The sequence below is a fragment of the Erythrolamprus reginae genome, chromosome 5 (assembly GCF_031021105.1).
Source record: "Erythrolamprus reginae isolate rEryReg1 chromosome 5, rEryReg1.hap1, whole genome shotgun sequence".
NCBI lineage: Eukaryota > Metazoa > Chordata > Lepidosauria > Squamata > Dipsadidae > Erythrolamprus > Erythrolamprus reginae.
This window is the reverse complement of record NC_091954.1, coordinates 57499859-57524932: the sequence shown is the minus strand read 5'-3', so window position 1 is coordinate 57524932 and position 25074 is coordinate 57499859. Positions and strand designations below refer to the sequence as shown.

The window sequence follows — 25074 nt, the reverse complement described above, 5'->3', positions numbered from 1 at the left end:
TTTTGTACTCTTTTGTGCATTCAAATACAATTTGCATATTGTGGCTTTGTGTTCACATCTAACTGCCACCTTTTATGCTGAGCATGAGAAATAGAGCATATTATAAGTCAGTCAGTTTTTCTGCCTATCTAGATTTGTATACTGCTCAGCTATGGGTGCCTCAACACAACTAAAAACATTACAATAGAAGAAAAGAAAGAGAGAAAGAGAATGAAAAATAAAGATTGCATGAACAGATTTATGTGATTTGAGTTACAATCTGAATTTCATGGAACCTGAATTTTCTGCTTCCAATTCAGCATAAAAAGTTGTGAGATGAAGATAGTATAATAGGCAATATGGGAAATTTCTTGATGAGATGCAGTGAATATATATAATTGCTCAATGATATAAAAAAATAAAGGTCTATATTCTAGACTCTTTAAGCGCAACTGAATTAAAAAAAATACGTCTGGTGCTTTGTCAAGTCCTTTATTTACAATATTTGAGATAGAAAATTAAAGCCATCTGTTGGAAGTACTATAGCATTTGAGTTTATTAGAGTAAACTTACTTTTAATTTTTTTTTAATGACCTGAGAGAGAAGAGCAACTCTGAAAGCCCCTTTGAAACACTAGCTGGAACTGCTACAGAGAAGGTATCCTTGGGGTGGGGGTGGGAAATCACATGATTTCATTGAAGGAACCTGGAGCACACCAACCTTGCAGAATTGCCAGACAGACAATATGGGAGAAAGGAAGTCCCAGGCCTATTACATGCAGGGCTTTATAGTTGACAATCAGCACCGCGAATAACACTTAGCAGCAAATTGGCACACAGGGTAGCTTACAAAGTAGAAGCCTTAAATGGTCATATTGAGACATGTGCATTTATGTGTATATGCCTCTTTATTTCTCTTTCTCTTTGTGTGTGTGTATGTGTGTGTGTGTGTTCATTTATTCAGGAGTGAGCTAAAGTAATATGTTAGGGACAGAACCTATAAAAAGCATGTGGCAGGAGGAGGAGTTACAGTTTTGTACTGCTTTGATAAATATTAACTTCACAGAAAGCTGGCATGGAATGGTGCCTAAGAGACTTTTCTATGAATCGGAAGTGCTCACTTTGATTTTTATTCCTGCAGTGAACTCAATAACTGATCACAGATCAGCCACTTTTTATTTCTCAGCCTCTGTGGCCTGGAGATAATAACACTGGCCTCTTTCACTGGTGTGCTTTAAAAATTAGAATGTGAAAATGTCTTAGAAATGGATAGAACAAGACTGCTCCATTGCAGAATTTGTCTTATTTAACTGAAGATGTGAGCAGAAGTGTGCAGGTAGGAATTATTACATTTTTACAATTCCTGAGTTTCATAATGAGCAGCATTTTTAAAAATTTACTGGTGTAGTTTATTGAAAACCCACACCAACCATATCTGGTTTCTTGTTAAAGTGAAATTACAAATTCCATAATCTGCCACTTATACACATTGAACTAACTGTAGTTCATAAGACTGGCTTGATCTGAATGTGGCTAAAAGGTCCTGCTTACGGCAATATTTTGGTTAATGAGAGTCTGTCGCTCAACTGGAAAGAAGCTCATGGGGTAAGAAAACAATGACCCATTAAATACCGGGAGAATTATTGACAATAAAGCTAAGGAATTTTAAATATTTTGGTTTGGTAGGCATATGTGGAATATGGACATTTTCAAATGACTGTCATAATGGGACACGATGTGCTGATTTATGAAGTAGTTGTATTAACAGACATGTTATGTTATAGAACATGTATTTATCAAAGGCAAAATAGTTAAATTAAAAGGAAAAAAATTCACAGAACAGAAAAGACATATCCATTCCAGAGAAAGCAAATCACACAAATTTTTACATGCAACAGCCATCACAAGTTAGATTAGATTAGATTTATTGGATTTATATGCCGCCCCTCTCCGTAGGCCATTACCTATGCAACACAGCATAGGTAATGGCCACTGCCTTGTAAACGCCTGTTTATTTCAGTATTTACTTATTAGATTTTTATACTGTCTTTCTTATTTTATAAATAACTCATAAGTAGTAATGCCTCTTCTCTTCCTCTTCTCCTGCCTACCCAACAAGGGATGTCAAACTTATGGCCCATGAGCTGGATGCATCATGTTCTGGCAATGCTTATGCCCAGTTTAAGGAACGGAGAAAAGTCATGATACGTCATCTGATGCTGCCGTGATGGCGCGAGAATGACATCTATGCCCCACAACAAAAATACTGCTATGTGATTGAGCTGAGAGAGTTTAAGTGGCCTAACATACCCAGCTGGCTATCATTCATTAGCTGGGACTAAAACTCAGTCTCCTGGCCTATAGACCAGCACTTTAACCATTACACATTACTCATGGTTCCGTGAGCTCAACCCAGGGTACTGGTGATGAGTGCAATTCTGGTCCTGGGCTCAGGCTACTGATGCTCAATGCCAGGTCGGTGGTAAATGCCTGCATAGACTCGTTGCTCCAGAGATTGCGGGTTGTGAGTCCCTCCTGGTGAAGTTGGACTTAGGGGCTCAGGTGGGCTTGTAGCTCATGTACCTGCCTCCGAGCTGCGTGTCAACAGCTCTGCCTGTGCTGCTCGAGGAGGTAGCCGGGCTGGCAGTAGGGTTCCCCAGACTTATTGTCTACCATCGGTCAGTGAAACCTCTGGGCTAGCGTAGGAGTTCATGGCCCACCATGACAGCCATGGACCGGACTCAAGTAGTACAGGGTCCAACTCATGAGGAGGGGCATGCACCTGACATGTTACTTCCCTCTGAGCAATTGGGTAATGGTATGAGACTAAGAGGCTTAGAAGTGTTTCCTTTGACATGGTCAGACCATTTTCTACTGCGGCTTAACTTCCTGGCTCCAATCCTTCCCGCAGGGAGGTGGAACCGACTAGGTGGTTCCACCCCAGACGCCTGATGGACCCAGAGGGCTTTCAGAGGGCGCTTGGGGTTATTCCAGATGCACCTGTCCACAGTTCGGCAGAGTCTCTTGCTGTAGCCTGGAACAAGGCTGTAATGGAGACTCTTGACTGGATTGCACCATTGCGACCTCTCCGTGGCACTAGACCCCGGAGAGCTCCTCGATTTACCGAGGAGCTCCGGGAGTTGAAATGCCAGAAGAGACTTCTAGAGAAGCGATGGAGGAAGAGTAAGTCCGAATCCGATCGAACATTTGTAAGAGCTCATATTAAGACTTACAAAGTGCCACTCAAGGCAGCAAGATGCGTGTATCATGCCGCCTTGATTGCATCAACGGAATCTTGCCGGGCCGCTCTGTTTAGGGTGACCTGCTCCCTTCCTAACCAGGGTGGAGTTGGGGAGCCCTTGCAGAGTAGTGCCGAGGATTTTAACACATTTTTCGCTGATAAAGTCGCTCGGATCCGGGCAGACCTCGACTCAGATTGGATAACAGAGTCAACTGACAACGAGTCAGTCAAGGTGACTGGAGCCTGTACATGTCCATCTGTCTGGGAATAGTTTGATTGGGTAACACCTGATCAAGTGGAGAAGGCCATTGGAGCTGTGAGTTCTGCCACCTGTTTACTGGATCCGTGTCCCTCCTGGCTAGTTTTGGCCAGCAGGGAGGTGACACAGATCTGGGTCCAGGAGATTGTCAATGCTTCTTTGGGGAGGGGGTTCTTCCCGGCTCCCTACAAGGAGGCACTTGTGCACCCTCTCCTCAAGAAGCCTTCCCTGGACCCAGCCATTCTTAACAACTATCGTCCAGTCTCCAACCTTCCCTTTATGGGGAAGGTTGTTGAGAAGGTGGTGGCGCTACAGCTCCAGCGATCCTTGGAAGAAGCCAATTATCTAGGCCCTCAGCAGTCAGGATTCAGGCCCAGCTACAGCACAGAAACTGCTTTGGTCGCGTTGATGGATAATATCTGGCGGGCCCGGGACAGAGGTTTATCCTCTGTCCTGGTGCTTCTCGGCCTCTCAGCGGCTTTCAGTACCATCGACCATGGTATCCTTCTGCGCCGGCTGGAGGGGTTAGGAGTGGGAGACACTGTTGTTCAGTGGTTCTCCTCCTACCTTTCCGGTGGGTCACAGTCGGTGTTAGTGGAGGTGGGTGGGTCAGAAGTTGACCTCTAGGCTTCTCCCTTGTGGGGTGCCTCAAGGGTCAATCCTCTCCCCCCTGCTATTTAATATCTATATGAAACCGCTGGGTGAGATCATCCAGGGGCATGGGCTGAGGTATGACACTGATGATACCCAGTTGTACATCTCCACCCCATGTCCAGTCAACGAAGCAGTGGAAGTGATGTGCCGGTGCCTGGAGGCTGTTGGGGTCTGGATGGGTGTCAACAGACTCAAACTCAACCCTGATAAGACAGAGTGGCTGTTGGTTTTGCTTCCCAAGTACAATTCCATCTGTCCGTCCATCACTTTGGGGGGGAATTACTGACTCCCTCAGAGAGGGTCCGCAACTTGGGAGTCCTCCTCAATCCACAGCTTACATTAGAAAACCATCTTTCAGCTGTGGCGAGGGGGGTGTTTGCCCAGGTTCGGCATGTGCCCAGGTTCGCCTGGTGCACCAGTTGCGGCCCTACCTGGACTGGAAGTCACTGCTCACAGTCACTCATGCCCTCATCACCTCGAGGTTCGACTACTGTAATGCTCTCTACATGAGTTGGCCTTCTCCGGGTCCCATCAACGAAACAATGTCATCTGGTGGGACCCAGGGAAAGAGTCTTCTCTGTGGGAGCCCCGACCCTCTGGAACCAACTCCTCCTGGAGATTAGGATTGCCCCCACCTGCCTTGCCTTCCGCAAACTCCTTTAAACGCACCTCTGCTGTCAGGCATGGGGAAATTGATTCCTCTGGGCTGTTTTTGCTTTACGTATGGTTTGTATGAGATGTATGATTTTTTTTTATATTAAAGATTTTAAATTGCTTTTAACTATTGGATTTGTACTGTTTTGTTGTTGTGAGCCGCTCTGAGTCTCCGGAGAGGGGCGGCATACAAATCAAATCAAATCAAATCATACACACGCACACACACACACACACACAAGCTGGCCTTCCATTCCTTGCCATTTCCCCATAACAATTAAATGTGACTCAACTACTGAACAAGTCCAGTGCAGCTAAAAGATGTTTACTGGTGATAATGTTGGCACATCATTTTATCTTTCAGTTGAAATTTACCACAGAACTTTCAAAATATTTTTTTAAAAATCTTTAATTAGAAACAAACTATTCACATTATATTTGCAAGCATAGTGGTGCCCATCTTTTCAGTATTATGATTTTCCTGCTGATAAAGGCCCTAGTAATTTAATCAGAGTATACACAACATGTTTGGACTCACAAAACATTATCTATTTCATCTTGAAGCTCTATTTATTTTATTTGATAAACACACTAGTTATGTGTTTATTGCAGTTTGGAGTACTTCTGGTACAGATAAATAGTTTTTATTTTAACTTGAATGTGATTGAGTAGTTATTTTAAGTAAGTTACTTTAAAAATAAACAGATATATTACAGTTCCATTTCTATTTTGTATATAAAGTGTATGTATATGTTTACACTGCACATTTGTATAATGACAAATGTGAGCCATAGCCAGTTGCATTTCCTATTCCTAGAAACCACAGGCCCTTAAATAAAAATTGGTATCAAAAGTAACTTTGTGGGTTAGTTATTTTAAAACGCAAACTATGCTTAGTAACAAATGATCATTTCAAGTTATTTAAAGATTGTAATAGTCCAGTGGTTCCTTGGACTTCCTCTTTGTTGATGCCTGAAGGCTAAGAGTATTTGGTCCTCAGACAGAGATTATGGGATAGTAGAATTGGTGGACATGGCTTGGTGGTTTGGATGCCTGTGGTACTGTTTTGTCTACTGGGAAAATTGTGGTAAGAACTTCTTAAGAGTCAACATGCAAAGAATTCTTTAGTCTGGTTACTAGAGAGAAACTATCCCATTGCTTTCTCTCCCACACCCAGTCACACTCTTTGAGTATCCAGTACCACAGCTATTTGGCACAGTGTGCAAAATGCCTGCAGGACTTGAAATATTAAGGAGTCGAAATTATGCTGCTTAATGTTTTGCTCTCTATTTTCTTATGACATCTGCAGCATTCTAAGTCTGCAAAGTGTCACTGTTGCTTTTTTTAAAGATACCATGTCTTGGGGTTTGCATAATACCTTCTATTTCAATAAAGCTGGAATCTTTTTACAGTATTGGAGTATTGCCAGCTTTTGCATCAAATACTAATAACATTTCTGTTAATCTTGATGTTAAAAATGCTATAAAACTGATTTGTGTCCATTACCAACGTCAGATCTCTTATTCAGTGAAACAGAACTACATAGCTATATACAGTGTTCCCTCGATTTTCGTGGGGGATGCGTTCCGAGACCGCCCCCGAAAGTTGAATTTCCGCGAAGTAGAGATGTGGAAGTAAATACACCATTTTTGGCTATGGGCAGTATCACACCCGTAACACTTTAAACCCCTAAATTACCATTTCCCATTCCGTTAACAACAATTTACTCACCACTATTACTGGTATTCACCATTGAATAAAACACTTAGTAATCCTGATATTTATAAACATAATTATTTATTAACAATAATAATTATTTTTATTTATTTGCAAAAATTATTAGTTTGGCGATGATGTATGATGTCATCGGGCGGGAAAAACCATGATATAGAAAAAAACCGTGAAGTATTTTTAAATTAATATTTTTTTGAAAAACCGTGGTATAGGCTATTCGCGAAGTTTGAACCCGCGAAAATCGAGGGAACACTGTATATTCAATTTTTGTATCTTACTAACTGCTTTTTAATTATAAAAATATCTTCCTTGTCAATAACTAATCCTTGTTTGGAAGATTCAATGCCCTATCAAAATTATTCCTTCTTTTTATCATTTTAATATATTATTTAGATTCCTGCATGTATACCCAGTAACTTTTCTCTCTGAAATGTTGTTTTTTCCTTACAACATAGATTTCTTTATTGGCCAGATGTGATTGGACACACAAGGAATTTGTCTTTGGTACATATGCTCTCAGTGTACATTAAAAAAATACATTTGTCAAGAATCATGAGGTACAACACTATAGGGTTCAAATAAGCACAGTACTGATTGGATTAGACATTTGTAGTGTCTTCACAAATCACAAGTGTTTGAAAGTGTTCAGTCTTTGTGTGAGGAGATTTCAGTTTTCATATTTTACTTTTCTAATAGATATTTGAGTATAAATTTAAAAGAAAATGGGTGCAAGAAATTTTGCTGGCTTTTGTTTCATAACCAAATTACTCTACATCTAATTAGGACATTTATATGGAATCATTGTGGCTACCCACCTGTGCCTTAGGCATGAAAACTGGTTGGGTGACTTTGGGCTCTATCTCCACCCACAATGTCAGGCTCAGGTGACAAGCAGGTCAATCAATTCCTGTTGGAACACCCTTCAGCTGATCTGCATAAAAAAGGAGAACCTGAAATTGTGAAAAAAAGTTGGTGAAAAAAACCCCATCCTCTCCCCCCTCCCTTCATTTTTAAAAGAAATAGAACACTACAACAAAAATGCACAAAATTCATTAGAATGATTGTAAATAAGTTTGCAGCAAAAAAAGAGGTTTTGGTTGGAACTTCTACTCTAACCATCTCCTTTTTAATTTAAATATTTTCTCTGTTAAAACATGCCACTTTCCTTCCTGTTCCAGACACCAGGGAAAAATGTATCATTGGACTTTTTATTTTTATTTAGCATGCAAGATTGAAAGTGATCTTGGGACCCAAGAAGCATAAATTAACAACCCATTGTCACTGAGAAGGTCCAAACAGAAAGAAAGCCACAAAAAATATGAAATGAAAAGTTCCAAGTTTTTAGGGAACATTTTTTACAAATGTATTCAATTTTCTTGTTTCTTAAAAAAAAAGACAATATATTTCTACAGTAGAGTTAAATACTGATTTATCTTTTTTACATATACAGTGATCCCTCGGGTTTCGCGAGGGTTCCGTTCCAAGACCCCTCACAAAACTCGATTTTTCGCGATATAGCGGTGCGGAAGTAAAAACACCATCTGCGCATGCGCGCCCTTTTTTCATGCCCGCACATGCGCAGATGGTGGAGTTTGCGTGTGGGCGGCGGGGAAGACCCAGTGAAGGTTCCTTCGGCCGCCCAACAGCTGATCTGCTCCGCAGCGCGGCAGCAGCGAGGAGCCGAAGATGGGGTTTCCCCGTTGCCCAGGCAACGGGGAAACCCCATCTTCGGCTCCTCGCTGCTGCCGCGCTGCGGAGCAGATTAGCTGTTGGGCGGCCGAAGGAACCTTCCCTGGGTCTTCCCGCCGCCCAGGCAAAGGGGAAAGCCCAAGATCGCTTGCCGCTTGCCCGTTCACCCACCCACCCGGCTGCTCGCTTGCCCGTTCGCCTGCCCGCCCGGCTGCTCCGCTTGCCCGCCCGGCCGCTCCGCTTGCCCGTTCGCCCAGCTGGCCGCTCCGCTTGCCCGTTCGCCCGGCCGGCCGCTCCGCTTGCCCATTTGCCTGCCCGGCCGGCCGCTCTGCTTGCCTGTTCACCCGCCCGCCCAGCTGCTCGCTTGCCGCTCGAGAGCAAGAGGGGGAGAGATAGAGAAAGAGAGAGAAGGAAAGAAAGAGATGAGAGAGGGAGGAAGAGAGTGTGAGAGAGGAAGAAGCAAGATAGAGAAAGAGAGAGAGAAAGAAAGATGAGAAAGGAAGGGAGTGACGTCATTGGGTGGAAAAATCGCGATATAGCGTTTCGCAAAGATCAAGATCGCGAAACTCGGGGGATCACTGTACTCCCCTAACTAGTGTCTGTAAATGTATACCAGCTGAAAGGTTCAGAAAGGTATCTTGATTATTTACCCATTAATATTTGTCTTTATAACATAGTTGTATAAATTTAGTAATTGTAAAACAGATAGTCCAAAAGCTTTAAAATTAAAAATTATCCATGTTAAAACTGCAACTGAAAAGTGTTCATAAAAACTCATATACCTCCCTGATTTGGCAATGAAGTAGAATTATTGTGATAATGTTGCCCCTGGACTTTATTGGAATTCCATAATATCATGGATTTTTAAATTTATTTTTGATTAATCATAACCACAACATTCTTTCTTTTTTACTTCCTTTGGACTTCAAGGCTAGATGTGCAAATGGATGCAGGGAAAAATAAATTAAAAGTTCAGGAGAATCACATGCATTTTTTCTTCTCAGCAATTTTCTGTAGCTGCTATACTGTTAACAAATGGTTATGCTTGCCAAAACATTAGGGTTATCTGTTAGTTAGCTTTCATTGGTACCTATGGAAAATGAGAATTGGATTGAACTTCCTATCTCCTTCCTGTCACCTATGAGTTTATCAAGATCTGCAAGCCACATTGTTTTCATCAAGTCAGCAGTCTGCCCATTTTGTATTCCAGATCTAAGTGAGTTTATATACTTATCTGGTAACGGCCTCTGTATTGTGAGTGAAATCAACACTTTTGCAGTTCTGGCAGAAGGAATATAAGGAGTAAAGATCTCTAGTTTGTGTTTTTTTTCTTTAATAATGATGTTAAATAAGAATATATTACTAAATTGAAAAATTATCCCAAATATTAAGTATTTTTCACATGTTTATCATAAAGCAAATATATATTTTCAACAGGGGTGAGTTTTTCCTGTTAGCCTATCAGTGCACTGCGTGTGCATCAGGTTTCATGCGTGCACGTGTCCCCTTGTACAATTTTGCTTCCATGCATGTGTAGGAAGCAAAAAATCATCAAAATCTCACAAGGGGATGCTTGCGATTTTGGCAACTTTATGCTTCTGCGCATGCGGGAAAGCAAAAAAGTCACTGAAATCTCATGCAGGTGATATTTTACTTCTACACATGCACAGGAAGCCATAAAGGCTTTACAAAAGCAAAGACAGCACCGGATCCGTCACGCACAAATTGCACAATCGGCAGGCTGCTACCAGAATGCTGTACCCTATTACTCCAATAGGAACCCACCACTGATTTGCAACCTCTGGTAGTTTCTAGAACATCAAAAAACACGAAACTTTAGTTTAAATAGAGATTGGGACTACATATTGAATTCTAACCTCTATCGTCCCTGAGAAGAGGATTAGAATATTTAGTGTTTATCTACTAAAGCAATTATGTTTCTGAATTCTACACAATTTGAAGTTGAGCCAATGTGATGCAATAAAATGAAGAGCTAGATTAGATCTGAGCCATGGAAATTGTGATTTTCATCAACCATTCTTTCTTAACTTTATAGTCTATCCCAGAGATGGTGAACCTATGGCATAGGTGCCACAGATGGCACACAGAACAATATCTGCTGATCCATTGCCCTAGCTAAGCTCAGCATGCATGTGTGTGCTGTCCAGCTGATTTTTGGCTCACACAGAGGCTCTGGGAGTGCATTTTTGGCTTCCAGAGAGCCTCCAGGGGGATGGGAAGGGCGTTTTTACCCTCCCCTAGCTTCAGGAAAGACTATGGAGCCTGCGGAGGGTGAAACACAAGCTTACTGGGCCCACCAGAAGTTGGGAAACAGGCCGTTTCTCACTTCCAGAGGGTCTCCAGGGGGCAGGCATTGAATTATGGGTGTGGGCATTTGGCATTCATGATAGCATGTGCGCACGGTCTTTCGGCATCTGAGGAAAAAAAGGTTCGCCATCACCGGTCTATCCCATGGCATTCTTATGGAAAAAAAGAGGGTTCCTTCACCATGTGAGAAAAGCTTGAAAACAAATACAATGATACCTCGTCTTATGAACTTACAGTGATCCCCCGATCATTGCGAGGGTTCCGTTCCAGGACCCCCCGCAATGATCGGTTTTTCACGAAGTAGCGCTGCGGAAGTAAAAACACCATCTGCGCATGAGCAGATGGTGTTTTTACTTCCGCAGCGCTAGCGAGGAGCCGAAGATTGAGGTTCCTGGGAAGGGGACTCAGCTGGGAAGCGGCACTGGGGTTTCCCCACCGCCCACGCAAACTCCTCGCTGCCGCTCGCCCGCCCTTCGCCCGCCCACGCCGCTCGCTCGCGCCGCTTCCCAGCTGAGTCCTGAAGCCAATTCGCTTCAGGACTCAGCTGGGAAGCGGCGAGAATGAACGGCGTGGGCGGGCAAAGGGCGGGCGAGCGGCGGGCACAAGGGCAGGCAGGCGGCGGACAAGCCATTTGCTCGCGCCGCTCGCTCGCGCCGCTTCCCAGCTGAGTCCTGAAGCCAATTCGCTTCAGGACTCAGCTGGGAAGCGGCGAGAATGAACGGCGTGGGCGGGCAAAGGGCGGGCGAGCGGCGGGCACGCGGGCAGGCAGGCGGCGGACAAGCCGTTCACTCGCGCCGCTTCCCAGCTGAGTCCTGAAGCCAATTCGCTTCAGGACTCAGCTGGGAAGCGACGCGAGCGAACGGCGTGGGCGGGCGAAGGGCGGGCGAGTGGCAGCAAGGAGTTTGCGTGGGCGGTGGGGAAACTCCTCGCTGATGCCCGCCGCTCGCCCTCCCGCCAGCAAGAGGGGGAAGACCCAGGGAAGCCACCCAGCAGCTGATCTGCCCGGCGCCATCTACGCATGCATGCCCATAGAAAAAAGGGCGCGCATGCGCAGATGGTGTTTTTATTTCCGGGTTGAAAAATTGCCATATAGCCGTTTCGCAATGATCGGGATCGCAATACCTGGGGGATCACTGTAATTCATTCTGTGACAAGGTTTGTAAGTAGAAAAGTTCTTAAGATGAAACAATGTTTCCCATAGGAATCAATGTATAAGCAAATAATGCATGCAAACCCATTAGGAAAATCTAAACTTTAAGGCTTAAAAAAAAATGTGGCGGGTGGACAAAGTGAAGGCTAACGGAGTGGAAAAGGACAGCAAGAAGAAGCGAGGAATGGAGGTCCTAACTAATGCTGCCCCAAATTGCTCCCAAAATCACCCCTCCAGATGCTTCCTATGCCACCCCAAATCACCTCCAAAATCACCCCTTCAAACGCTTCCTATGCCACCCCAAATTGCCTCCAAAATCACCCCTCCAAAACCTTCCTTTGCCACCCCAAATCACTCCAAAAATCACCCCTCCAAACGCTTCCTACGCCACCCCAAATTGAGGTCCTAATGAAGGCAAATGGATTGAAGAAAGGCAGCAAGGAGAAACGAGGCATTTTGAAAAGAGAGGGGATTTTGGAAGACTTTGGAAGTTATTTGGGGCAGCATAGGAAGCTTTTGGAGGGTTGATTTTAGGAGCGATTTGGGGTGGCATAGGAAGCTTTTGGAGGGATGATTTTTGGGAGCGATTTGGAGCGGTGTAGGAAGCTTTTGGAGGGGTGATTTTGGCAGCGAGATGGGGCAAAGGAAGTGGTAGGATAGGCAGAATTTTGGCAGCAGGATGGGGCAGCTGTGGGGAGAAGAGGAAGTGGAGGGCTAGAGGGGAAAGTGGCAGGGAAATGGGGCAGCTCTGGTGTTCCCTGCCTCGGGACTGCAGGTGCAAGCAAAAGGAGGTGGGGATCCCGGCGGGGGCGGCAAGCAAATGGGAAATCCCTGCGGCAGTAAGAGAGCGTACACACAGTAAGAGAGCCCACGCACCCAGGCTCAGGTTCATAAGGTGAAAATGGTTCTTAAGAAGAGGGAAACAAATCTTAAACACTGGGTTCGTATCTCGAAAAGTTCGTATGAAGAGGCGTTCATAAGACGAGGTATCACTGTACAATATGATATGCTTTCCATCCCAATATTCATACTTGATTCTTGGATTGACAGTCAATCAGATTTTTTAAAACATAAATTGAATTACCTATCATTTCTAGGAGCACAGTAAATATTGAGATGAAATCTATGTTAATATTGCCTCCAAATTTCCTTTATAGCAATTTGTGAATTAAAAGACTTCCTGATGCCATTTGTATTCAGAATTCCTCACTCTTACAGTGTTTCTCAATTTTATGGTATGTGGACTTGGCTGAGAATTCTAGGAGTTGAAGTCCTCAGATCCTAGCTGCTAAGGTTGAGAAATACTGCTGTGTTTCTCAAAGGACATTCCAATCACAGTTACCTTTGTTCTGTTGAAAATACTAGATGTAAACCTATTTTTGCTGCAGTGCAAACCTAAAAAGACAATGGAACATGTACATCCTCCTATGAGCAGTTTTTGATGCAATGTTTCCTCTATAAAAAATAATTATTTTTTCTTGGTGTTTCCAGACTTATAATATTTTGATGATGGGCTTTTTACTTAGTTAACTCCACAATGCAAGTTGTTGCAGGATTAGATTGCTGCTTCCTAATTCCAATAGTACATCTTTCTTTCTCCATTTTTATCTCCCATCTGGGTTGAGTTAGCTCACTCAACAGTGGGACTGACTCTCATTTCCTTCACCAGTAACGTTATATAGGCAGTGATCTTGGCTTGCCCTAACATAATTGAAAATTATGTGTACTGTAGACTTGAAGTGCTGAAATGTAGACTCATAAAAATCTAGGGCTCAGGTAGCCTGTGGAGATTGGATTTGGCACACAATGAAGCTTTTATGTAAAATAAGAATTAGAAGCCACCACATTAATATTGTATTATGGCTCAAGTTTGAAGCTATTGAATAAAGCAAGTGTTTTATTCTTTGTCAATAGAGCTGGTGTTTTTTCAATTTAAACTAGATGACGTAAAGCTGTAGAAGGGATAGAATATTTGAGGATTCAGAAACATTCAAAATTTATCCTTTATGCTAACTCCCCAAATGTTGGACTTTTTTTTTTTTGCATAGAAACATCTCTTGCACTCTTAATGCTTATACAATTGCATTTATATTTAATTAAAATAAACTGGTTAAACATATTAATAAAAAATCTTTTTTGAAGTTTGTTTCTGAAAGGCAGGAAGTCAAAATTGCTCTCTTCTTTCTAGTAATAATGACATTGTTACCAAACTGAGCTGGTTTGGGCTATGTGATTATTTTGATGTCTAGCTCAAGATTACAGCAGTGTAAGAATTTTCATTTGTTGTTAGTGATGTCACCATACTGTATTCCTCAATCAGTTTGATTGCATAATTTCATCAGAATGAATGAAAATAAATTACTAGAATGAAAATAAGTCACAGGTTTATGAAGAAAGCTGTAGGTGAACAGATATGTTAATTGAAGGGTAGTTTGAACCCATAAAATCATTTTTCTATCACAAAGGTTTGCTGAAAAATCCTGGGTTTAATCATTTTTTAAAATACAGCCTTTTAATATTTAAGAAATAGTGGAAGTTTTTGTCTATTCTATGACAAAAACAGCTTGAATCATTTTACAGTAATTCTGACTAGGGAGTGTAAAATGTTTTGTATCTGAACTCTTGAAATGCAAAGCCTCCCATTTTAATCAATCTATCAGCTTCTTGTTGGTGGTGAATTGTGAAAATTATACAGTGGTACCTCATCTTACGAACGCCTCTTCTAACAAACCTTTTGAGATGCGAATCCGTTGTTTAAGATTTTTTTGCCTCTTCTTCTGAACTATTTTCACCTTATGAACCCAAAGCTGCTGCTGCTGGGATGAAGGGGTTTCTTTCCCCCCCTTTTTTTTGAAGAAAGAAAAGGGAGGGGCGGCTTGGAGGGGGAAAGAGTTTGCATTTAAAAAAGTAGGAGAACAGCGTGCTTGCACAGGCACTGAAAGGGTGCCTTTTGAAGAAAGAAAAGGGAGGGGCGCCCCCCTTGCCTTTCTTCCTTCCCACTCACCCTTTAGCCTAGCCTTGCTTCTTCCACCTGCCCCCTTTAGCTGCTCCTCCCTGCCCTCTGTTTGCCTCCCTTCTAAAGTTTGGGATTTTCCTGAAGGATTTGCACGCATTATTTGCTTTTACATTGATTCCTATGGTAAACATTGTTTCGTCTTATGAACTTTTCACCTTACGAACCTCCTCCTGGAACCAATTAAGTTCGTATCATGAGGTACCACTGTATTCCTAATATATTTGGAGAGCCCCAGATTGAAAAAAGATTAAGTAAGATATCTGGTTGGAATAGCAAGCTATTCTTGTAATGGCCACATAAAGGAACCAAGCTCTCCAGAACATACTGCCAAATTGTGTTTTTGCTATTATAATAAGAAAAAAATAATAAATATGTAGAATGTGATGATGTCAATTGAATTTAATTTACTCGTAAGCGGTATACATAAGCTTCCTGAAAGAGTTATGCACTTCAGAAGTAGGAACAAAAAATTACACATACAAATCTACGATCCTGTATATTGGAGCAGATTTTAGTCTAGATTTATCCTAGTTTGCTGATGAAATTTATTCACATTTTGAGCATGTGTAGCAGCATCATATGTTAAAGTTTACCCAGCAAAGTTCAACAAAAGCTTTTGCCAGGCTTGCATTGCAAACTCTTAATAAATTCAGCACATACTTTCTCAGTAGGGACCAACTTTTTTTGTAAATTCTGAATCCTCTCGATTAACTTCCAGTAAGAAGAACATGTCTTGGTTGTTATTGTTGGAGTAAGTGAGCTGTACCCTATTCCTGCTTGTGCATCATGAATAGGATTGTTTACTGAGTGTCAATTTCAGGCAAAACCAGCCGCTTGGCTGGAAGGTTGCTTGTATGTCATGGGAGTGCATATTCCCTAACAAACTGACTCTTATTTCTCCTGCTGATGGGCAAGAATGAAATTGTTTGTCTAACTAAATTGTTGACATTAAGAGAGAACACGGTGCAGAGATTTATAATTCTATGTGCTATATTTTTATAAGTTAGGTTGACCTCGTATTGTTATAAATATTTTAGTAATCTAACCATAGCATTTCTTTTTATCATTTTGTTACATTGCAATCCTACTGTATTTTCAAGACATTTTTGTACATATTTTGCTAACCTGAGGGAAAATCTCAGAAATAAATCAGAGAAAGTTTTTCTAGTACATTTTAGGAAGGTTCAATTTTAGGCGGGTTGCAGTAGACATAGCAAAGGCTGGAGCACAACAAAGATTATTCAGAAATTGCCTGACAGTATTTGCAGTAGGTGTACATGAAGCACCCAATGGATATGTGCATTGGTGAACATGTATGCATGAGTAGGAAGATTTCTAGAAACATGAAAGGAAAAAAAACTCCACTTTATATAAAATGCTTTACTGGGGTTAGAAAAGAGATGCTTTTTCCTTGCAGTCTTTCTGAAACCATTAATATACCATAGTTTGTCAACTTTTCTTAAAATAGAGTGATGAAAGATGGTGCCATCTAAATTTGACAATCATATTTTCTAACTCATATACCAAACAGTGATACCTCGTCTTACAAACGCCTTGTCATACAAACTTTTCGAGATATAAACCTGGGTTTAAGAACTATTTTCACCTTACAAACCCATCACCGCCGCTGGGATGCCCCGCCTCCGGACTTCCGTTGCCAGCGAAGCACCCGTTTTTGCGCTGCTGCGATTTCCCTGAGGCTCCCCTCTATGGGAAACCCCACCTCTGGACTTCCGTGTTTTTGCGATGCTGCAGGGGAATCCCAGCATCGCAAAAACAGGCGCTTCACTGGCAACGGAAGTCCGGAGGTGGGGTTTCCCAGTGAGGGGAGCCTCAGTGAAATCGCAGCATCGCAAAAACACAGAAGTCTGGAGGTGGGGTTTCCCATGCAGGGGAGCCTCAGGGGAATCCCAGCAGCGCAAAAATGGGCGCTTTGGCTGGCAAAAGGGGTGAATTTTGGGCTTGCACGCATTAATCACTTTTCCATTGATTCCTATGGGAAACATTGTTTCGTCTTACAAATTTTTCACCTTAAGAACCTCATCCCGGAACCAATTAAGTTTGTAAGACAAGGTATCACTCTATTTATTGAATGACATAAGGCCTAAAACTAGAAATCAAATTCCTTAGCACGTGAGGCTGGCAACTTCTTGAATTATTTTCTTTCTTCAACTCTGCTTAGTCTCCTGTTTTTTTTACTGTCCTTCCCATAGCTTTCTGATTTTCCCTTGTACTGATTTGGGAAAAGGTCCTTTGGCACATATCCCCAGTGCTTTGTGTGCAAGATAATGCAAAAACCATTGGATTAATGCAGTGTTTGTATAGCCAGTATAATGCTGGGGGGGGGCAGGGGGGGATTCTTGAAGTTGAAGTCCATATTTCTTTAATTAAGTTGCAAAAGTTGGAAACTACTGGATTTAATGTGCAATTCTGAGTGAGAACTTTAGCATATGTTTCCATTAGCCATATCATTTTTGAAAAATGGCTTTTAAATGTGAAATATCCATGGGTGTGTTACAAGTTGAAATTCTGAAGTAAATTTTTAAAGTTCTAAATTTTGACTCGGTCTTCCATCCTTCTGAGGTGGGTAGATGAAGACTCAAATTGTTGGGTGCAATATGCTGATTCTGTAACTGCTTCGAGAGGGCTGTAAAGCACGGCAAAGCAGTATATAACTTCTATTTCTATTTACTCTGCAATTTATTCCTTTCTATTTGCTTCTATGCAATATCTTCTTTCTCCATGTTTAGTCCTAAGAGAACGTATAAAGTTTGCCTTTTTCTTTCTTTCAATAAATGTTCATGGGTAAATCCTATAAACTGCCTAGAATGAGGAGTTTTAAGTAGTTGGATAAAGTTTATAAATAAACAGTATGAAAATACTTGCTTACACCACCACTGTTAAACATTTTTTTAAAAAGTGTTTTTATGTTGTTGTTGTTGTTGTTGCATACCATTTAGTTCTCCTTTACTATGTTGCACAACATTTACTTGTCTATTTCCTTTCCTATCTGAAGTCTTTCTTTCTCCACCCAGTATCTCCAGATGAAATGGCCATTAATTGATGTCCAAGCGGGAAGCCTACAGAGCAGACAAGCCCTTAAAGATGCCAGGTCCCCATCTCCAGCTCACATTGTGGTGAGTCAATTAAAAAGCCTTCCTTTTTGGGTACTTGGGTGAAAGCAATCGGTTTTGCCTACCACTTCTCCTCTCAAATGCACCAATGATGAAACTGAGAGAATGTCACACTGCAATAGTCACCCTGTTAAAACAATTTCTTCATGTCTTGCGGAAAGTATATACTTCCTAAAATTAATTATGTAAGTAATCATTTTGATGAGGCTGTAGGAAATTCCTGAAGGGTAAGAAACAGCTCATAAGCATCAGGAGTATTATGTGCCGTAAAAATGCTTATCTAGAATTTAAGAAATAGGAGTGCAAAAATAACTTTATTTTTTAAAGTGTCTTTTATGTGACATAAGAAACTGATAAGTACATACATTAGTTTAAATCTACAAATCATTAGGGATTGTATTTTTTATTTAAGAGTTTTTGTGTTGTTGTTTTTTGCTGTTACACTTTTGTCAACTGAGAGGAATTTACAGTGATCCCCCGATCATTGCGAGGGTTCCGTTCCAGGACCCCCCGCAACGAGCGGGTTTTCGCGAAGTAGTGCTGCGGAAGTAAAAACACCATCTGCGCATGCGCAGATGGTGTTTTTACTTCCCAGCAGCGAGGAGCCGAAGATTGGGGTTTCCCCGCCGCCCACGCGAACTCCTCGCTGCTGCCGCGCCCGCCGCTCGTCCTCCCTGAAAGGGAAAGCCCCCCCAGGCCGGCTCCGATCCCCCCAGGCCGGCTCCGATTCCCCAGGCCGGCTCCGATCGTTTTAAAACAGGCGCGCCGCTTCTCCGCTGACTCCTGGCGAACTTCCCCACTTTAGGAGTCAGCGGAGAAGCGGCGCGCCTGTTTTAAAAGATCGGAGCTGGCCTGGGGGGGCTTTCCAGCAATCCCCGAGCCCGGGTTGGGGGCTCGGGGGTTGCTGGAAAGCCCCCCCAGGCCGGCTCCGATCTTTTAAAACAGGCGCGCCGCTTCTCCGCTGACTCCTGGCGAACTTCCCCGCTTTAGGAGTCAGCGGAGAAGCGGCGCGCCTGTTTTAAAAGATCGGAGCCGGCCTGGGGGGGCTTTCCAGCAACCCCCGAGCCCGGGTTGGGGGCTCGGGGGTTGCTGGAAAGCCCCCCCCCAGGCCGGCTCCGATCTTTTAAAACAGGCGCGCCGCTTCTCCGCTGACTCCTGGCGAACTTCCCCGCTTTAGGAGTCAGGAGAAGACCCAGGGAAGCCGCCAAGCAGCTGATCTGCCCGGCGCCATCTACGCATGCGTGCCCATAGAAAAAAGGGCACGCATGCGCAGATGGTGTTTTGACTTCCGGGTTGAAAAATCGCAAATTAGCCTGTTCGCAATGGTCGGGAACGCAATAACCGGGGGATCACTGTACATGTTTTAGATTTGAAACAACCCATGTGCTCAGGTTTATAACTAGAACCGAGGCATATAAAGGAAGGGATGGAACAGGAAGTAGACAAGACATTTATGTTCCTCTTGAAAATTAAAGGTACAAACAGTTCAAATACATAATTAAATGGCGTCTAATTTTGTAACAGTTGGCAGGATTCTATACCAATCGGAACTTATGTAGAAGTTATAAAACAAACCTCCATTTCTGTTCTTTTTATTTCAAAAATATTTTATGTATGGCTATGCGTTGTACATATATGTGCAAGTAGAATGTCATTTAACTATTTTAGGGCATTTTAATTGTTTGTACAGATTGATCTAAATACCAGATAAATTTCTCAAATTGCATTTAGTTAATTTCTTTATTCAATTTCTATACTGCCCAGTCCCAAAGGACTCAGGGCGGCTAATATGAAACTTCCCCCCGCCACTTAACGCTTAATATACAGTTGTATATTAGTAGTTGTACTTCTTTACAGTGGTATTTTATAGTTTTCTTTTTTTTGAAAAAAATATTAATATTTATAGGCATAAGATTAAAAAATATTAACATTTAAAGCATAAGGTGTATGTGTGTGTATGTGTGGGTGTGTTTATGTAATATCTTGATAATTAATAATGACATGCTTGTTATATCCTATTGATATTTTGAGATTGTCTAGGTGAAATGGTGAAAATAATTAGTTCCTATCTCTCACAGGAAACTAGTTCAGAATCTATCTATCTATCTATCTATCTATCTATCTATCTATCTATCTATCTATCTATCTATCTATCTATCTATCTATCTATCTATCTTGCTCAAAAAATAAAGGGAACACTCAAAGAACACATGCTAGATCTGAATGAATGAAATATTCTCATTGAATACTTTGTTCTGTACAAAGTTGAACATGCACAACAGCATGTGAATATGCACAACAGCATGTGAAATAGATTGTCAATCAGTGTTGCTTCCTAAGTGGACAGTTTGATTTCACAGAAGTTTTCCCTTTATTTTTTTGAGCAGTGTATACAGTGGTCCCTTGACTTTCGCAGGGGATACGTTTCAAGACCACCCGGGAAAATCAAATTTCCACGAAGTAGAGACGCTCCCTTCCTTCCTTTCTTCCTCCCGCTCCCTCCTCCATTTCTTTACTTACCCCCAGAACCCACAGGGGCAACAGGGCGGCAAGCTGGGGGCTTTGCTGCACTCTAGGGCTCAGGTGGTGGCGGCAGAGGCTGGAATGGAGGCCGCGCATCTCAGCTGCTCAGTGGTCCATGCGTTCCTGCTAATGTTGCCACCACCAATTTCACCGCTGCTGAGACCCTCAGCTGTGTGGTGGCCCATGTGTCTTCTGTCAGCTGTGGCGGTGACAGGAGGTGCAATCTGGGCAGCGGCAGCCAACAGAAGACATGTGGAAGGAGCATCACAGCTTCCTTTTTGCCTCTCGGCCCAGTCCAGGACCATTTCCAAGGCAGTTAATTTATTCATATTCGACAAGACACACACACACACACACACACACACACACACACACGTCTTTTCCTGTTGAATTGGCTAGCTGAAGAGAGCTAAATAGCTTGAAATCTATCTATACTAGTGTTCCTTCATTTTCATAATCAGCAATAAAAATAAAATAAAAATACAAAAAATATTCCATATCTATATGCTACTACAACTGCCATGTCTGTAACATTTAACTGGGTGAAACTGCATTGTAGGGCAACAATTTCAAGCTGGTTAACTTTTGGAATCCATCCAAAATCAGGAATCCATGAATCCTGTGGGATTGTTAGCAAATTTGTGGTGACTTCATGCTGCGGCCTAGAGAATTCAGTAGAGCCGTTCTACCCCAGTCCTCCACAAGTTGGGTAAACTAGTCTAGCTGTCTTCTGCCAGATTCCCAGTCAAGCTACTCATTCCCATTCCCACTAATTTTTTTGCCCTTGATCATTCTGTTTCTCTGTCAGATAAAGAAAAATACAGTAGTCCCTCACCTACCGCTGGAGTTACGTTCCAGACCTGGCCGCGATAGGTGAAATCCGCGATGTAGAATTTATCAACTGATAGTACTTATTTAAGTATTTATATTGTAATTGTTTGATAAGTTTTCATTGTTTTAAGTGTTTATAAACCCTTCCCACACAGTATTTATTTTAGATACAGTATTTAAATACAGTATTTACAATTTTAGATATATTTTTTTAAAAAAACCTGCCGATCAAGTTCGGCGGGCTGTTTAAATCTGCCGATCGACTTCCTCAGAAACCTGCGAACCAGCGAAGATCCGCGAATGATTTTTCTCATTAATATTTCTTGAAAACCCGCGATGAAGTGAAGCCGCAGTAGGTGAAGCGCGGTATAGCGAGGGACTACTGTATATGAAATAATGACTGATCACAGGTTGTCTAGTAGTGACTAGAATGATGTTTCCTTGGACAGAAAAAATTCCTCAATTATCTTCCATATTATTCTAGAGACTTTCTCATGTCCTAAAGGATTTTTTAAAAAAATGGGATTATAACTTTACTTTATAGGATACACTGCTAGCACATATAAACTGCAGACAAGTCTACATTCAGCCCTTTAGTGAAATAGCTTCAATAAAAAGTTGTTCTTTTGTCATTATTAGATATAATATAATGATTGCAAGGTATTTCCCCGATATTCTCAATTCATTGAAATGTTTACATTGATATTTTGAAATGAAGAAACAGTTACTTTCAAATTTCTCATTAAGCATCTGAAAATGTTTTTATCTAATATTTTATGTAGCTTATATAATACTGCAGTGTTTCTGGGGTTTTTTTCAAGTTCCAAGTTTATTAAAAAAAAACTTATATCAAAACTTCAAATCAAGATTATTCATAAATACACAAATCTAAGAATTTGTATATAAATTTTTATTATGCAATAACTTAAAATCAATTATTACCTGCCAGATAATAGTGTTTTGGTAATCATAAAGCAATTCCTCAGCAATTTCTGAGATTTCTTTTCCCACTTGTAGAGAATATTTTTGAAATCTTGGAAATATCGTGGAATGGATTTCTAACTATTCTGACACTATATAATAATAAAAATAAAAATAAAAATAAAAATAAAAATAAAAATAAAAATAAATAAAAATAAAAATAAAAATAAAAATAAAAATAAAAATAAAAATAAAAATAAAAATAAAAATAAAAATAAAAATAAAAATAAAAATAAAAATAAAAATAAAAATAATATTCTAACTAATTGAAAAACCAACTCTGAAGAATTGTAATGCCAGGAGAATTTGGAACATCCACAGACAATTAACCAAGGCACTGTAGGGTGAAACCACAGAAACAAACATATAATGTATTTGCCAAATACTATATTTATTCTATATATTAATGTAAGTCATTTTGCAAAGAAATGCAAAACCATAAATGAGACGACACGAGATATTTGGGATTGCATCCTTGTGTTGGTTCTTCATGCAGTTCAAATGTGTGCTGTATTTGTACACAGGTTGCAGGTTGAAATCCACCAAAATTTTATGGTGTTACAAAGGAAATAACTTGTGCATCATTCATTTCATTCCTTGTAAGAAGTGTGCTGTATAATATAAGGTAAAAGAGGTCCATGAATTTCAAAATGGCAGTTTTGGCAATTACACTTGGAATAGGATTGTAGCTTTTTTATGAATGTTGGGTATAATAATAATTATTATTATTGGATGTTGCACAAAGGAGCTTTTCTTCAAAGTCTGTTGACCCAAATTAATCCTTGTAAACTACACATATCATAATCTAAATTGATGTTAATGACATGCATATTTTTTGCCTGAACAGGGGCAAAACTAGGGTAAAAGTGAAATAAAGTATGTGCATGGATTTAAATATAATTCTTAGTTTTTACTATGCTTCTATATGAACATAAAATAATGTTGCTGATTGCCATTTTGTTTCATAACTTCTCTCTTGAGATAAGACTGGTATTTTATGTTATATTGCCTTTTGGGACTATCTTCCTGCCTAACCAGAGAAACAGCAATAATTCATAAATGTATGCTTCACTATTCATGATTTTTCTGAAATGTGTAAATCCAGATTTCTGGCAAAAAAAAAAGCCTCTCATTTTTAGTATGTATGTTTTTACATGAAATGCACTTGGAGATTAAACAGGTTTTTTAAAACAATTGTGTGCATGTTAGACTATTTACTAGGCCACATGTCAGTGCTTAGGTAAATTTCAAAATTTGGCGTGCTTATTTTATTACTTCCTCCATTCTGAGTACAGTGAATCAGCGATTACTTCAAGTTTCATAGATTCATCAGTGAATACAAAAACCCCTAATGTTTGTGTAATGGTACTGTATTGATTACAAAGAAAGTAAACCTGCAATTTCTGCAGACCTTTTTGAACCAAAAAATCTTTTTCATTTTTATGAGTTTATGTAGTGAATAAAAAAGGCATTTGCAATAAGCCAGTTATGCTGCTGATATATAAAACCAATAGTTATGATTCCCTAACCTTTATTTGATACTTTTGTTATATATTAGTTACATATTTCATTTCATAAGTTCAGTAGTTGAGTGAAGGTGATAAATATGATGTTATGATGTACAGTATATTTAGGCCTACATATTGTTTTACATATAGGAACAGTGATGGGTTGCTACTAGTTTGCAGCAATTTGGGCAAACCATTAGTGGTAATTGGGCATGGGTCACTGATCCAGTAGCAATGGCTGTCTGGCCATGCCCCTGGGGATTGAGGAGGCAGCCCAGCAAGCTTCGCAGCCATGTGTCTATGAAGCTTTTTGGGCCGGCAGCCTTCTCCCACTGCCGGCCAGCATTTCCTAAAGCCTGTACAGCTGCGGTGGGGATGGAGGGGGAGAATGTAGGCCACCAATATTTGCAGCCATGGAGTTACAAAGCTTTCCAGGCCACTCCCGTCCCTATTGGGCTAGGATCTCCCAAAGCCACTGGCATTGCAGCCACAGCAGATATGGAGAATGAAAGCAGAGGGCCGTGCAGCTGCATCCTGTGCTGCATCAAGGTGGAGGTGGTGGCCTTGGGCCACCGTGAGCACCCCATCTGCTACTGGTGCTCTGGTAGATGCGGATGCTCTGCAGGGTCTGCTACTGTGCCATCTGCTGAGAGGAACTGGCCCAGGTGAGTGGTGGTTAATGGAACAGCCAGGCTGACCATGACTCCAATGGGCCTCGGAAAGGGCTGGGACCACTTCCAAAGAGGTGGCTGTGGCAGACAGCCTCCTCTGGGCACAGTCTACCTGGCTGGCCTCTGTGGAGGTTGGCCTTGGGGGTGGCGGCCATCCTGAAAGAGCTTCCTGCACCTGTTGCCGATACTTTGTATTTCTGCAAAACTTTCCTAGCCACCCATCCCCTCCTCACCGGGCTAGTATCTCCCAAAGCTGCCGGTGTTGCATGCAGCCCCTGAACTGGGGCTGAGATGAGCAGTGGCAGCCCTCTCCCATCTTCGTTCAGCTGGTCAGGAAAAAAAGAGGGGGATTTCAGAAACAAAAGAGAAACTCTGTGAAGAACACACGAAGCCTGAGTTAGGGTATTGATGGAATAGTTGTTTATTAATTCGTTCTGTGAATCCTGATAACAGAACCAGATTTTTTTTATTGCTCAGCTTAAAAAGCCTGGTCTTCCTTCTCTTGTACAAAATGCTGTAAGCAAAATATTTTTCAGGCACACCTTTTAAAGACTTCTAATGGGTTACCTTTTCCCCTTTGTTACTTACTCTGTTCAAAGGGGGCCTTGTAGAAGGGGACTGAAAGTTATATAAGCCAGGTGTGTTAACTTGAGTTTTATCGCATTTCAAAACTCTCCTGATTGCTTTTGTGTTTATATCAGAGGTAAAAGGTTTTAAGACTTG

The 25074-nt window shown here is 41.4% G+C and overlaps 1 protein-coding gene across 21 annotated transcripts in view; it reads left to right on the top strand.

Moving 5' to 3' along the window:
- Positions 1-25074, top strand: part of TCF7L2 (transcription factor 7 like 2) — a 239775-nt gene that overhangs the window by 76912 nt on the left and 137789 nt on the right. For all 21 annotated transcript variants that reach the window (XM_070752686.1, XM_070752684.1, XM_070752694.1 and 18 more), the window contains exon 4: positions 17739-17840. In XM_070752686.1, coding sequence (XP_070608787.1) covers positions 17739-17840 — 102 coding nt within the window. The remainder of the gene's footprint in view (positions 1-17738; positions 17841-25074) is intronic.